This window comes from Aspergillus costaricaensis (assembly GCF_003184835.1).
Source record: "Aspergillus costaricaensis CBS 115574 unplaced genomic scaffold BO79scaffold_47, whole genome shotgun sequence".
In the NCBI taxonomy this organism is placed as follows: Eukaryota; Fungi; Ascomycota; class Eurotiomycetes; order Eurotiales; family Aspergillaceae; genus Aspergillus; species Aspergillus costaricensis.
Window position 1 is genome coordinate 201621 of NW_020291847.1, and position 15633 is coordinate 217253.

At 50.3% G+C, this 15633-nt stretch overlaps 6 protein-coding genes across 6 annotated transcripts; 4 read left to right on the forward strand and 2 right to left on the reverse strand.

Annotated features, from left to right (window-relative positions):
• Window positions 1–101: 101 nt before the first annotated feature.
• BO79DRAFT_240837 (putative chromatin remodeling complex subunit (Chd3)) lies at window positions 102–4777 on the forward strand (the record flags this gene model as incomplete). Its single annotated transcript, XM_025685065.1, has 3 exons — window positions 102–410; window positions 482–4078; window positions 4136–4777. 3 exons carry the CDS (start codon window positions 102–104, stop codon window positions 4721–4723), a joined length of 4494 nt encoding a protein of 1497 aa, XP_025534803.1. The 3' UTR covers window positions 4724–4777.
• A 1573-nt stretch (window positions 4778–6350) lies between these two features.
• BO79DRAFT_276538 (uncharacterized protein) lies at window positions 6351–8511 on the forward strand (the record flags this gene model as incomplete). Its single annotated transcript, XM_025687765.1, has 3 exons — window positions 6351–6794; window positions 6864–6894; window positions 6992–8511. 3 exons carry the CDS (start codon window positions 6351–6353, stop codon window positions 8014–8016), a joined length of 1500 nt encoding a protein of 499 aa, XP_025534804.1. The 3' UTR covers window positions 8017–8511.
• A 172-nt stretch (window positions 8512–8683) lies between these two features.
• On the reverse strand, window positions 8684–10242 carry BO79DRAFT_182052 (mitochondrial 37S ribosomal protein mS35). Its single transcript, XM_025680199.1, has 2 exons — window positions 9663–10242; window positions 8684–9579 (listed from the first exon to the last, which is right to left on the reverse strand). Exons 1-2 carry the CDS (start codon window positions 10219–10221, stop codon window positions 8990–8992), a joined length of 1149 nt encoding a protein of 382 aa, XP_025534805.1. The 5' UTR covers window positions 10222–10242; the 3' UTR covers window positions 8684–8989.
• Window positions 10243–10408: 166 nt separating this feature from the next.
• alg13 (N-acetylglucosaminyldiphosphodolichol N-acetylglucosaminyltransferase catalytic subunit ALG13) lies at window positions 10409–11640 on the forward strand. Its single transcript, XM_025680200.1, has 3 exons — window positions 10409–10909; window positions 10974–11112; window positions 11175–11640. Exons 1-3 carry the CDS (start codon window positions 10570–10572, stop codon window positions 11311–11313), a joined length of 618 nt encoding a protein of 205 aa, XP_025534806.1. The 5' UTR covers window positions 10409–10569; the 3' UTR covers window positions 11314–11640.
• A 436-nt stretch (window positions 11641–12076) lies between these two features.
• Window positions 12077–13341, forward strand: BO79DRAFT_259800 (actin-related protein ArpA; the record flags this gene model as incomplete). The annotated part of the gene is made up of 3 exons (XM_025686384.1): window positions 12077–12844; window positions 12907–13221; window positions 13279–13341. 3 exons carry the CDS (start codon window positions 12077–12079, stop codon window positions 13339–13341), a joined length of 1146 nt encoding a protein of 381 aa, XP_025534807.1.
• Window positions 13342–14131: 790 nt separating this feature from the next.
• Window positions 14132–15353, reverse strand: BO79DRAFT_222147 (uncharacterized protein; the record flags this gene model as incomplete). Its single annotated transcript, XM_025683548.1, has 4 exons — window positions 14132–14573; window positions 14697–14717; window positions 14839–14927; window positions 15210–15353. 4 exons carry the CDS (start codon window positions 15351–15353, stop codon window positions 14132–14134), a joined length of 696 nt encoding a protein of 231 aa, XP_025534808.1.
• Between the last annotated feature and the right edge of the window lie 280 nt (window positions 15354–15633).

Below are 15633 nucleotides of genomic sequence, written 5' to 3' on the forward strand. Positions count from 1 at the left end.
GACGCGCATATTGCTCATTTGACAGTCGTTCTATATGGTCACTTGCTTTGTAATAGCGTTTGTTGTTGAGTATTCTGTTGTTCTAATAGTCTCCCCACGTCATGGATCTCCTTTTACAAACGCTCGGTAGCGGCGAGGGGCCGGATAATGCAGACAACGATGGAGATATGGTCAAGGAGCTCTTCGCCAAGTTCAACAATCCCACAGCGAGTCGCGAGGATGAGCTTGAGCCGCAATCAATATCTGAGCCTTCTGTCACGGTTGAAATTCCAGTCACATCAACCAGTGATCTGTCGCAGTACGAGTTTCTTCCCGGACATTTTGACGTCCGCTATGTCATTAGTGAAATATCCGAGGCAGATGCTGGACTGAGCTATCAGGTGAAGCTGCAGAGTGGTGAGACTGAAACTGTAGGTATCGCGTGGGCCTCTTTTGACTCTCACTTCTCTGTCATATCACTGACAATCGACTTCTTTCTTAGATGTCCTTCGCGCAACTCCAGTCCCTCCAGAACGGTCCCGAGTCTCTCTCCAACTTCCTCAACTACGGGCCAGATCATTACATCTCCTCTCGGTCAGCTTCAGCTGTTCCTTCCGAAGAACAGTCTCCCTCTTCTGAGTCAGATATACCCGATATGAGGCGTTCCCGGCGCACTACTCGTGGTCAACGATCTGGTTTCACAGCATTCTTTGAGGCCATCAGCAGTGATGAAGGAACCCGCCGTACGAGAAGGAAGAGGTCGCCTTCAAGCGAGGACATAATTGTGTCTTCAGGGGCTACCTCTAAGAAGCGTCGAGTCTTGCGACGCCGCGAAAAGCATACGCGTTCGGTCGTCTCGCTTTCCGATGAAAGCGATTATAGTGCACCCAAAGGCACACGGCATTCTACAAGGACGCGGAAGTCAAAGAAGAAAAGCTTGCGCGAGAGGAATGAAGATGACATCTCAGATGCTGAAGATGCCCCTCGGATGCAGAAGTTCTTTGGGGCTAAGGAGTTCTTTCGCAAAGTCCCAGAACATGATACATTTCGCCAACGCCATAGGAATGTATGCGAAGTCTGCCATATAATTGGCGATGACTACGCGAAAGGCCCTCTGGTTTTCTGTCAAGGATGTACGAGCGCCTACCACCAAGGGTGTCTCGGTCCACGCTCTGCGCGAGAACATCTTGTCACAAAAGTAGCTGAAGATCTATTTCTTCTCCAGTGCCGGCGCTGTCTGGGCATTTCTCATGCCAAGGACCCCTCTAACCCACATCAAGGCCGCTGTTCAATTTGCAATATCAGAGGGAATATGTCTAAACCGATCCGGGAGCGTCTGACACCAAAGCAGGAGCAACAACTCCGGCAGCAGAATGATGGTAAAGATCCTATAACGCCCTTTGACATGTCCCGGGTCAACGACGTCGAGAACCTACTCTTCCGCTGCACCACCTGCCACAGAGGCTTCCACTTTGAACACTTATCCGAAATAACGCACATGACTTGGCAGTGTGAGAGTTGTGCATCAGTACCTGGAGAGGTTGGCGCGATAGTCGCGTGGCGCCCTGTGGTCCACAAGTCAGATGCCGCGAAGGGAACAGATAGGGAGTACCTTATCAAGTGGAAGAATAAATCCTACAACCATACCACCTGGATGCCGGGCAGCTGGGTTTGGGGCTTTGTGAATCACCACATGCGGCGTGCCTTTATGAGATCAGATAAAAGCCTCGAACCCTGTATTACCGCCGAGGAAGGGATTCCTGAGGACTTCTTGCTCGTGGACATTGTCTTTGATGTAAGATTCTCCGGCACCTCGCCTGACACAGGCCGCAAACGTACCTTCGAAGAAGACGTTGCACGTGTGGATGATGTGGTAGAAATGTACGTCAAATTCAAAGGTTTACCGTATGAGGAGGTCACCTGGGACACGCCTCCCGAGCGCAGCAGCAACCCTGAGAGGTGGGAGAGTTTCCGATCTGCATACGAAGACTGGGTCAAAAGGGAATATACTCACATACCCAACCAAGACAACCTCAGACGGCGTATTGCTCACGTCCGGAAGCAAAACTTCAGCTCCAATGTCGTCAAAAGTGGGCAGCCAGAGACAATGACAGGCGGACAGATCATGGATTATCAGAAGGACGGACTTGACTGGCTCTACTACATGTGGTACAAACAGCAAAACGCTATCTTGGCTGATGAGATGGGTCTCGGTAAGACCATTCAGGTCATCGGCCTAATCGCAACCCTTGTTCAATATCATAAATGCTGGCCTTTCCTGATCGTTGTGCCAAACTCGACGTGCCCGAATTGGCGGAAGGAGATCAAAACATGGGTTCCCTCACTGCGGGTAGTCACATACTATGGATCGGCATTCTCTCGGAAGTTAGCACAAGACTATGAAATGTTCGCTGATGACGATACAAGCCTTCGGTGCCACGTCGTCGTAGCTTCGTACGAGACCCTGGTCGACGATGCATCCCGAAGACTGCTATCGAAAGTACCTTGGGCTGGCCTCATCGTGGACGAGGGGCAACGGCTAAAGAACGACAAAAGTCAACTGTACGATGCATTGTCACGAATCAAATTTCCTTTCAAGATTCTTTTGACGGGCACTCCCCTCCAGAATAACATAAGAGAGCTTTTTAATTTGTTGCAATTCTGTGATCCGTCTAAGAGGGCAGATGACCTCGAAAACGAGTATGGGAATTTATCAAAGGAGAATATACTTGAACTACATAACATGATCCGTCCATTCTTCTTGCGACGGACAAAAGCCCAGGTTCTCAGTTTTCTCCCCCCAGTGGCACAGATTATCGTCCCTGTTTCGATGACTACGGTGCAGAAGAAACTGTACAAATCCATATTGGCTAAGAACCCTCAGCTTATCAAGGCAATCTTCCAGAGGAAAGAAGGCACCCGTGCCTTGAAACAAACTGAAAAGCATAATCTCAACAATATCTTGATGCAGCTGCGGAAATGCCTATGTCATCCGTTTGTTTACAGCAGGGCCATCGAAGAGAAAACGAGCAACGCTGCCGTTTCGCATCGACATTTGGTAGATGCAGCTGCCAAGTTCCAGCTGTTGGAACTAATGCTGCCAAAACTCAAGAACCGCGGCCACAGGGTTCTGATTTTTAGTCAATTCCTTGAGAATCTGGACATCATTGAAGATTTTCTGGAAGGTGTCGGCTTAATGTATCTTCGCCTCGATGGGAGAATGTCATCGCTCGAGAAACAAAAGACTATCGATGCATACAATGCCGAAGACTCACCGTACTTTGCATTCCTCCTATCAACTCGATCTGGTGGCGTTGGAATTAACCTAGCTACCGCTGATACAGTAATTATTATGGATCCCGATTTCAACCCACATCAGGATATGCAGGCATTGTCCCGTGCTCATCGCATAGGACAAAAGAACAAGGTCCTCGTCTTTCAGCTCATGACCCGGGCAAGTGCCGAAGAGAAGATCATGCAGATTGGCAAGAAGAAAATGGTTCTTGACCACGTCCTCATTGATCGCATGGTTTCGGAGGAAGACGATGGACGAGACCTGGAGACCATTCTGCGGCACGGTGCTCAGGCCTTGTTTGATGACGATGATTCTGGCGACGTCCGCTATGATTCGGAATCGGTTGACAAACTTCTTGACCGCAGTCAAGCCGAGCAAGCTAGCACACCCGATGACAGCAATCAGGGTAATCAGTTCAGTTTCGCTCGGGTTTGGGCGAACGATAACCAGAATCTCGAGGATCAACTGCAGAACGTGGAGGAAGAGCCTGCGCCAAGTGCAGATGTTTGGGAAAAGATCCTGCGGGAGCGAGAGCAGGCAGCTGCCGAGGAAGCCAGACGAAAGGCTGAAACCCTTGGTCGTGGGAAACGTAGACGGACTGCTGTGGATTATGCGAACGATGCTTTAATGGAGCTGTCGCCTAACAAAGACCGCCATGCTCGTGAGGAGATGGAAAGTGACAGGGAGTTCAGAGCGGACGATGCAATGGAATCAGAATCCGATTTTGCGCCCGAGCTGGATTCCGACGACATGGACCAGGTCGCTAAAACTTCCAAAGGTGAGAGCGCCCTTGCATCGGGTAAGGTCTTCTGGCAACTAACAGAAGCCACAGTGCGTGCTTTCCAACGCGTTACCCAGCAGGATCTACCTCCCCCGTTAGATGGCAATGTAGACCCCGTCCTCCATCCGGGGCCACCCTGTTTAGCGTGCAACCAGGTCCACGTAGTTGGACATTGCCGCCTGAGGATGGCCGGCGTCGAACACTGTCCTCTGTGCGGGCTTGCCCATTATGGGTATTCGCGTACATGTCCGCATTTGCGGTCAGATACTCAAGTTGCCAGAATGCTTGCCGCTCTGAAGCAAAGTACTGAGGACCGTGAACTTGTCCAGCTAGCTAAAAAGTACTTGAATGGGGTCCGTGGGGACCTTGCACAGCGTAAGAGGAAGCAAGCCAGTAAGGCTGCATCGAGTCTCACAAACCCTGGCATACCCACCACGGATTCGAATGCCAGTGCCGCTGTGACAACGAACTCTCCGATGATCGATCTTACCGCACAACATACCACACAGGCCACACATGAGGCACCTAGTGCCGTTGGCGCGACCAACTCCTCCATCATCGATCTCACCTCAAACGATGGCACACGGCAGTCGACATACCAGCAACCAGCATGGGCCCCCCCTCAGCCATTTCGGAATTCTTATGGATATTCGGGACATGAACCATAGATAGTATTAAGACGGCGAGGAGTTGGTGGTGCATGGATCAAAAGCATATACGGGGATTCTTCGGGGTTATTGGGCGTATGGGCTGCAATCTTGCATCGTTATGGGTGCATGTACATACATACATAGACATCATACCCAATCATATCATTGGCATGACTGGAAGTTTCCGGCATGAACCTGAGGCACTTTCCCTTTGAGGCTGTAAACCGAATTGGTCACATGTTTTTGTGGCCTTTCGGTTTCTGCCGCCGTCAATTTCCCTCCTTGCAGCTGTCATCGCATTCCTCACTGGACCCCTGGCCGATATACTTACACTTAAAGCAGACCAGATCCCCTCGTTCACCTGACGAATGGTTATATCCGGAGCCCCCGCTCAAAGCTTGTGGGATAGCTTAATTTCTTCTAGAAGATGCCAACATTTCTCGAGTCGCACAATGGCCTTGGTGAAAAAGGCCGCACCATCGCTGATAGGGCTGTAAGTGTAGAATATATCCGCATTGTGTCTCAAACGCTATCTCTATTTGACTAATCACAGGAAGCCGTTTACTGCTGATCTACTGGGCAGTTGGTGTCGCTAGGTCAGCAACACCAATGGCTGATATAGCCGTTTGTATCGCCACGTTTTATCGGCACTCAATGTCTCAAAGAATGGGAATATGCCACCAGCATGATTCAGACAGACGATGGGGGCTTCCCACAGTATGATGTCTCTCGGAAATACCATACAAAGTGGCCAAACCACGTACAATACAAACATGGGTGTTGGCAGCTTCCCGCCTTTGACAACCATCATAGGGGAACAAGGGGGTTCCACGGGATACAGGGAGATCATGGCAGAAAAGGAAAAAATATGATGACTGTCAAAGGGCTCCATTTCAAGGATGGGGCATTGTGTCCCCAACGAAACCGACAAGACAGGCCAGAACAGCGTGTGTGCCAGAGTGGGAGGGCTGCAGCCATCCGAGCCGGATGTTGTACTGACCAACATCATCGGACAAACACTGGCGGAATTGAGCCACAACGGGACCCAAGTCAGAGCCTGCTGTTAAAGCGCTTTGGGGGCTCTTTCACGTTACTCTCCTGCTGCCTTTCCACCCTCTTGGATGTCTGCTCCGCAATTTAGCGGAACCTTCCTTTCCCTAACTGTGGATGTTTACGGTGACTCCCGAATAATACCTTGTATCCTGCACCTGTCGCCATCCCTTCTATCTTACCTTTAATGGCATTGTCCGTATAAGCTTTCTTATCTTATATATTATGCATTCATCTATATTTAAATTCCTCTGCTTGAATTCGTTTTAATGATTCCAAATTTTCCGTGTCAGTACTGTTATCCAATCCCCACTGCCGGCTTCAGTGAATGTAGTGACATTTCTCTCGCACATACACCAAAGCCATTCACCACGCGCCTTGAAACGCGCACTCGCCTACCGTCATTCTTTTCTCTCCTCCTACCTCTTGATTCCCTTGGCTTCTTCTTGAACACTTCCATCTCCCTTCTCATCTCTTTCCTTCCGCAAGCCGCTTACCACTACACGTGAATCTAGGATCTATCATTCCCGACTCTTCATCTCTTTACGAGACATCATCCAAACATCTGGTTGCAGTTTTATGCTGCCAAGTCATAATGTCCTCCACGATTCATCCCCAGTACTTCTGTACTCGTCCTAATGGCACCTTCACTCCCCTTATCGCCGTGGATGAGCTCCCCTCGCATATCTCGATTCGTGGGGCTCCCCGTGTGCTAGCAGCCAGTGAAACCCAAGGAATGACGAGCCTTGGGATTGTACAGATGAGGCCCCAGTCTTATGTTGTTGAAGGAGTTGGCCCCGCTTCCACTCGAGAGACGTCCACGAGTTCGACCGGACACCGCACCCGTGACTCTGATTTACAGGCCGCGTTGATGAGAGTCCTTTCCGATGAGTGTCTTCCGACAAACGAGCGTCTGGCTATTACAACGCTGATACAGCATGGTCTTTCTCGCGGCATGTTTACGCCCAGTTCGTCCAGTAACGGTTGGTTGGTGCCTAATAGTGGTGGTAGTATTGCTGGCAATGTGGGTTCTAGACAAGTAAGTCCTGATATGTAGCATTACAAAGGTTTTGAAAAAGGAAAACGCGTGTGACTGACCCTCGACCAGGGACCTCACTACAATACCAAGAAAGAATACTGTTCGTACTGGATTCGCCATGGCGAGTGTGACTATTCACAACAAGGCTAGTATTTCAGTCGTTTGGTTGTGTAGTATGACCACTAATATGACGATAGGCTGCCTTTATAAACATGAGATGCCTGGCGACCCGGCGATGCTCGAGAAGCTTGGCCTCCGTGACATCCCCCGCTGGTATCGTGAGAAGTATGGCATTCCCAGCCTGATACCGAATGGACATGTTCATCCTCGTCACCAAATCGGTCATGCTCTGCCACTGACGGACAATGGGGATTTCGGAGCGGTCCACAACCCATCTCGCCTCGGGGCAAACATCATCTCGGACATCTCTGATTTTGAAAGGGACCCTCAGCATAAGACTCATTATGCAATTCAACACTCACCAGCTGCACTTCCTGGATCGTCGCGGCCTGTCTATGCCGCCGCAGGACCGTCCAGGGCTCAAATGCCCCAGAGACACGGAGCAAAAAATTCTTCAAAAATGGATCTTTTATCCTTTGACCCTCTTCCAGAGTACCCCAGCTACACATCCGTGGAATCTTCGCCCGGGAAGATGCGCGCGCTGGCCAACGCAAATGGCACCGCCGCCTTTGCGAGTGTCAACAGCGAGCGTGAGGACTTCGTCCGCAGTATACAATCTCTAATGCCGACTCCAATGTCCGGGAGCTCGGAGTACCTGCTGGCCGGTGGTTCTCCCTATAAGCCTCGTTCCAAGAAGGCACAAAAATCCCGCCGGTTGTATCAGCCTCGGCCTGCTATCCTGAAGCAGGAGTCCGAACCTGAAGCAAGCGAAGTAGATGCATTCAGCGGGGAGAGTAGAGGCTATGGTACTGCTCCGCCGAGCGTTGCATCTCCCATTTCCAAGGTTGACCACCCAAGCCCGAACATCCGGTCTGCCCTAGATAGCGCGTCCGAGCCGGCTACTCGCGGTGCCACCCCTTTAACCCAGACCGGCACTGCATCTTCGGACTCGAGTCCCGATCTTGTCCGCGATCGACACAAAGATAAAAAAGAACACAAAGCGACCTTCGGCGCTATCGGTACCAAGAGAGGGTTCGGTAAGTCGTGTGACGGGTCCTTCGAAGTTGATCTGTTAGGCCTGGGCACCAAGGACGATGATTAAAGCCCGGCCGTCCAACGAATTCCGCTGCTTGAGTAGTCCTGCACTGCTCGAGCCAATTTCAATTAAATATGAGACGTAACTATACAGGGTCTCGATCCTTCATGATATGATACACGACACGGCGAGTACTAGTCGAACTAAATATACTTACAAAGTTGATGAGTCCGGCGGGTGTGGATGGCTCAAGGATGCCAGGTCATTATATTATTGCCATCGGCATTTAGTTCTCTCTGGTTCTTATCTGTGCCCAGACCAGATGTCTCTCCTTTCGTTCATGATCTAGGTTGGAAAGGGAAGGAGTGGTCGTCAGGATACATACAACCGGCGCAAGGCGCGGCGGAATGTCAAAATTTCATTATCGACGTCCTGTGCTGAAGGGTTCTCGGTGGTGTGTTTTGTCTTCTGTCCTTTGATTCTTTTACATGTGCTAATTATGAGTTTCGATTTATGTTGTCTTCTCTTCTTTTCCGTGTGTTTTTACTACCTTTGCTTGCTCTGTTCCTCTAGTTTTCTTTTCCTTTGTTGAAACGGTTTGGTATGCTGGATATTGTAGCATATATCATGTCTATAGTACCAGGAACATATCAGAACCTCATAATGTATGGAATGTAAAGTCAACAGAGCCGTTGCGTATCATCCCCGATGCTATTAGGTCCAATCTAACAATATCAGGAATCATGCAGTTAAAGTAAGTAGAGGAAAGTGCTAGTTAACGATGAATGAGATATAATACATTGACATAAGATAAAAGTGTCTAATACAACCTTGCGAAATATGCGCCGCCCTGTTTTGTCTGAGCTTACACAGGTCAAAGAAAATACTACAGTATACCCTCGAAAACAGACACATCAGGTTACCATATGGACATACTCCCTCCGTTTCTCGTAAGTGAATAACGATCATGGTGGAAGTGAGGCGTGGTGTTTGTTTCCCTAGAATTCCCTCCAGAACTCATCACAGCTCAATGCTCAGTTCACCGAACCCTCTTCCTCTGAGCCTTTGCATTGACCTTCACCGCAACCTTCTCCCGCTCTTCCGTGGCCTTTGCGTTCAACGCAGGGTTCAAAGCCGGCAGGGTCCGCGCCGCCTGCAGAACGACCTTGTTGCCGTCCACCCGCTCCTGCTCCTGACGCTGTCTCTCAGCACGAGTGGCCTCCAGCTGCTTCTTGCGCTCGGGCGTCATAACCCAAGACTCGGGGAAGCGGTGCGTAACCTTGGGCTTGTGGTGACGCAGATCGAGAGGGACGTCGGCGAACGAGTCGCCCTCCTTCGCTTCCTTGATCAATGACTTGATGGTGTCACCAAGGTAACGCTTGTTTTGGGCGCGGAGCGGGAATTTCTCGCAGGACATGCGCACAATATCGGTTTGGGGGTTGTAGCGGACACCGACGAGTTTGAGGAAGGTCTGGCGTTGCGCTTCGGTGAGGTATTTGGGGGTCAGATCTTTGGAGGACAGCTCCACAACGACCTTGGGTTCGGCGGGGTGCTGCTCGCCCATGTATGTTGTGTAGCGGAAGCGGAGGATGTGAGATTCGGGGGGGAGGGTGAAGGGTTTGGCGAGCTCTATTGCGGGTTATCAGCAAAGGGATTGTGTCTGACATGAGGGGGAAACTATGTGGGGTCTGGGTGTAGGTGTGGCTGCATACCGCTCAGCAATGGCATATCCCAAGCGGCGATTCGAGCGTATTCTCTGATTTCACGATGCTGTTCGAGTTGTGCGTAGGCCATGCTCGTCATTTCGTCATCGTTGAAATCCTCATCGCCGTCCTCAACGAGAGCCAGATCATCTGGTTCATCTTCCGCCCAGAAGCCGTTAGATCTGACTCTCGGGGCCTCGAAACGCATATGTGTTTCTCTTTCGATCTGGAAGACTTCCTTGTCGAGCTCGGCGAACATGGCGGCACGGGCCTGGGGGTCGTTGTATTCGGAGACAAGAGCACGGTTCGCTTCGTCGAACGCCTTTCGCTCTTCCGGAGACATCAAGTCATATTGCTCCCGCTCCTCTTTCGAGAGGAAATCAGGCGAGTATTCGGGTGCCGGGGGCAGGTCCTGCGGACGAGGGCGCTTGGGCTCCTCAGGGACGGGCGGATCTTCTGAGACGAGGGAGATGGGCGTCGCGGAGAATTGGCGGACGGGGGTGAAGATAGGCCCTCTCCGGGCCAGGAAGAAGGCCGAGCGGCCCAGCGACCGAGCTACTGAGGCCATTGGGGGAGGGGAAAGTCTGGGGATATTGGAAATGAGAGGCGCAGTGGAGGAAGTTCGGCGGATGTTTTTCATTTCCTTCCATCGCCGCGTGCCACTAAACCGTTTCGGGAAGGCAGTGACTTTCACCGCCGAACAATTGGCTGGAACTACTTACCTCAACTGCAACTTCGTACTTGCCTTTGCGTCTTTCCGTGCCAACTTCATTTAGAGTCTGGCATGTTGGGTGCCAGTATATGAATGCTACAGCACTGACTATATTCCCTAGAGGCTGATATGATTGGCAAATTTGACCACGTTTGAGTCAGTCTTGTTCCGTGCGGGATATCGCCCGCCTACTAACTAACCATCATGCCGTCTCCTCTCCAACCAAATGCCACTACGAAGGTCTGCTTCATGACTGTGGGTGCTACAGCTTCTTTTCATCTTCTTCTACAGTCAATACTGGCAGACCAGTGTCTGCTGGCATTACAGAAACTAGGGTTTACCCACCTACTTGTGCAATATGGCAAGGACGGCCAGGCTCTTTGGGATGAGTTCCAGAACAGATGCCCTCCTGACAGTGAAAGCCGACATGGGCTTGAGATCGCCGGATTCGACTTTAACCAGGCTGGACTAGACGAAGAGATGGGCTTGACTCGAGCTGATCCGTCTGAGGGCCGAGTCGGGGGACTTATCATCAGCCACGCTGGTAATGCCCATGTCTACAGTATCTCCAATGCCTGATTGAGGTGGCTGACATGGTTTGGGTCCAGGATCGGGAAGTATTCTTGGAGCATTACGGCTTGGTGTGCCGCTTGTTGTTGTACCGAACCCAACCCTGAAGGATAATCACCAGGAAGAACTGGCACAGGAACTGCAGAAGCAGGGATATGTAGTCGCCAGCAACTACTGGTACGCTGCTCTTTCGGTCTCTAGGTTCGGGTGATATTAGACGAGCTCACTCCTTTTGTCAGGGAAATCTCGAGTGCACTCCCTCGTGCAGAAAAGCTGCGAGCTCAGATGCTGGCTTGGCCGCCTGTGTGTGGAGTAAGCCAGCGGCGCCAGCCAACGCTGGAGAGCGTGATGTCTGACGAACTGGGCTTCTTAGATTGAAGCCGCCTTTGGGTCTTTATCACTAGCACCGGTCGAATCCACTCTGCCGGGCGCATTGAAAGCGATACATCTGTAAGTTGTTTGGGATGACACCGCCATTATGCGGTACGATTATAATTATCATGACTATGGAAGTCAGCGGGTAGCTGGCCGTGAGCATTGAGCAATGAGGAGTCTTAAAACCAAACAGCCATGGGAGGTAGAACGGACGGTTTTACTTACGACTGAACTCATCAGTGTCTTGGACAATCCGCTGAATGGTAGCTTAACAACGTTTAAATATAGGTTATTGGGAATGTATCTGTAGGGGTAGCCAATCCGTTTGGGACGATTGAAGGAATCAAGCATATTTATGTCTTTATAAGTTGACCATATGGCGAGCAAAGCATGATGATTGTAATGCATTCTACCCTACTGTGATGGGTTGTAGATAGAGTTTATAGTTGGGATTTCCGAGAGTTTGGAGCGGTGCTGGTCTGTGCTTTCCATTCCTCTGACCCCAAAAACATACGCGCAGAACAACCCGCAGCTATCCTTCCCTCCGGCCTGGTTTACTCTACTTCGTGACCTCGCAGAAGAGCAATCGAGCTCAAGCACTCTACCGGGAGAAGTCCTGCGACATCGTTCGAGTTCCGCGTCCTCGCCCAGCAACCGACCAGGCCGCGGGGCCTCTCCGTGCCTTTGACGACAACAAAACACCCGCGCCCTTCGATCTCTCCTCTCTCTTCCCCGATCCCCCAATCCCCAACATTCTCCCCACGCAATGGCAGAAGCCACCCTCCACAACGCTCCGATCGTCATCGACAATGGCAGTGGGACCATCCGCGCCGGCTTTGCCGGTGAGGAGATCCCCTCCTGCTACTTCCCCTCGTTCGTGGGCCGGCCCAAACATCCGCGGGTGATGGCCGGCGGTCTCGAAGGCGACGTCTTTATCGGACAACGAGCTCAAGAGCTGCGCGGCTTGCTTAAGATTCGCTACCCTCTGGAACATGGAATCGTCACAGATTGGGATGATATGGAGAAAATCTGGCACTACGTGTACGAGAATGAGCTGAAAACGCTGCCGGAGGAACACCCCGTGCTCCTGACGGAGCCCCCGCTCAACCCACGCAAGAACCGCGACGCTGCCGCCCAAATCATGTTCGAGACCTTTAACGTTCCGGCGCTGTACACCTCGATTCAAGCTGTGCTGTCATTGTACGCGTCTGGTCGGACAACAGGTGTGGTTCTCGATTCAGGGGATGGTGTGTCCCATGCTGTACCGGTGTTTGAAGGTTTCGCAATCCCGAACAGTATACGGCGGATTGATGTCGCGGGTCGGGATGTGACGGAGCAGCTGCAACTACTGTTACGAAAGAATGGACATGTGCTGCATACCAGTGCGGAGAAGGAGGTCGTCCGCATGATCAAGGAGAAGGTGTGCTACGTTTCGCTGGATCCGAAGCGGGAGGAGAAGGACTGGATGAACAGCTATCACAAGTCGGAGACGAAGTCCGTCGACTATGCGCTGCCTGATGGACATAAGATCAAGGTACGTTCCCTTATGTTATGCTGGTCGGGTTGGAGTGGCTTGCTAATGGCGAATTATGACAGATCGGACAAGAACGCTACCGCGCCCCCGAGATTCTCTTCGATCCGGAACTTATTGGCTTGGAATACCCTGGTGTACATCAGATCGTGCAGGATGCCATTACCCGGACGGACCTCGATTTGCGGAAATCTCTCTACCTCAACATCGTCCTGTCTGGTGGATCAACGCTGTGCAAGAATTTCCCGGACCGGTTGATGCGCGAGATTAAGCGTCTGGCCGTGGAGGATATGAAGATCCGAATCTCTGCCCCCGCAGAACGGAAGTACACGACATGGATCGGAGGTGGTATTCTTGCTGGCTTGAGCACCTTCCGGAAGGTAGGTTTCCACCTCATCACCCTAAATCATGGACCCTTCAGCTAACTCCTTCAACAGATGTGGGTGAGCGCAGATGAATGGCACGAAGACCCCGAGATCATCCACCGGAAGTTCGCTTAAAGGTGCTTGCGTTCTCGGATGAAACCAATATCAGGGACCTGCACGATCGACGGTATCCACTTCCGCGCCTGCAGCTCGCAGACTCCGCGACAGGATACGTTTTACTGCAAAGACTGAACATGCAAGCTACTAGCTAGAAAAGACATCAATGGTGATGCTCACAATGGTCAGCAGCAGCTTTTAATAGATACCCCTCTTTTCTGTTCGCCTCGATTATTCAAGCTGCCATACCCATCTGCCACTCATACTACGCTTTCACCCCTTCAACTATTTAACTATCTGATGCGAGATACATCTTCCATGAGCGGTGTTTTGTGTCTATATCGGATGAGCTCACTAGCACATCTACCCCTTATCTTATGCTGCTTCCCTTAGCCTCTAACCATACATACCTAGCGACATGTACCCGGATTACGAGGAAAGACATGAATCTAGATGCTATTTTGCTTTTACTTCTTCTACCTTTTTCCTGTCTTACCTCATATCTCCTTATTTCTCGCTGAAATTGCGTGCCACATTCTGAAGTTTTGTGTACATATTGGATGGATAGATGAAAATATACGATGCCCAACAACCTATCTTCCTTGATCAAGTAATCTGGAGCCTGGAAGCTCCGCAATTGACATAAAAGATGCTCAAGAAAGGCCCCATTCACAAAGCCATATCTGATCGTTACCACCAATAAAAGCAATAACTTCAAGAATGGTGGAAAGTAAAGGAGAAAAGTGAAAGACAAAAATTAGTTCTTGATTGACCTACCATCACCCAAAGCATTAGGGACCTTTATTCACTAACACTGAGGCCACGCCCCCTCGCACCAAAGAGTCTTCCAACCATCATCCAAACAATTACCCCCATAGTCATCATAACACTCTTGAGTGATATATCCCAGCTCAAGAAGATCCTTTATATCATAGACTCGGGTGGTAGCCCACAAATTTACTGCCCCCGTGGGGGTATCCATCGTATCGCAATAGTCTGCCATGTCCTGGGGGCAGAATGATGCAGATCCTATCCAGGTGCATGTCCCTGAATCAATCTCGTACATGCTGTTATTGCATATTGCTTGTGCACTGGATATGGCGATGAGGGTTACTGTGAGGGGTTTCTGGGAGAGCATGGTGATTTTGAGGATGGGTTGTCGGGGGAATTGAGGAGAGGTAGAAGGTCTTTTTTTCTGGAGGTGGTCAGGAATGAAGTATGGATATGTAGTGAGGTCTGTGTTTCGAGATCTTTTAGGGGAGGGGAGATTATAGTATTAAGGGGTAATGTATGAGATAGAGATTACATTGGTAAGAGTTGAACAGATGATGGATGTGATTTCTGAGGATGATTGTCAATCCCTGCATACATACCTCGTCTTATTGGAACGGGGGCTGGGGGAATTGTTTGTTGTAGTGTATACTAAGTAGGTCATTCGGCAATATGTTACAACACAAGTAAATGTTACAAGTAGCTTCCGCAAGGATGGCTTGTCAGAATGTGTCATAGACTTACAATGTCACATCAAAGGTCCGGTCTTGGCCCTCAGGGTCTATGGCTCCTGGGTACTGGTATGTGATATGACGTACCGAAGAGGATTTCGGCTATTTGAATGAATGTCATTTGATGCTCTCTGCGCCTGTACCGTAGCTTTCCTTCTCGAATGATAGTGACACTAAAGTCTCCAAGTGCCATAGATGTCATATTTGTATGTAGAAGTAGACATTCCAGCTTCTTGTGTTTCACCAAGTCCCTAGATTGGTTCAAATTGCGCACAGGGGTATAGCGCGATATAATTGAATGCTGAGAGCGGTAACTAAATGAATAGTAAGTTATAACATGCCACATGAGCTCTGCGTCCTGTCGAATAGATCTGCTCTGGTTACCGTCTTGCCATCTCCAACGATAGAGTCACTCTTTGACCATAGTTGATTAATTGAGGACACAGGAAGTCCCCCTATGAATCGCATGGAACGGGTGTGGTCTCGAGGAATGTTGCTGTACCACGTTGTTGCCTCTCCAGTATGCATGGTTGAGTGCCTCGTAACAATATTCCGCGGAATCTCAGGCTGTCCTTAGAGCTCTTGCCGAGGGGGCTAGAAAGGACAGCTCTCTCTCTCTCTCTCTCTCTCTCTCTCTCTCTCTCTCAACCTTACAATCGCGAGGTAAGAACAACTGGTGACTTGTATTAGGAAAGAGTACAGCTGTCAACCTTTCCTGGAGCATGCAGTTTGTTTAATTGGCATCGTTGCATCGCCTAAGCTTCCAGATAAGATGAAGACGTGAGCATAACTCCTCGAACAGTGGGGA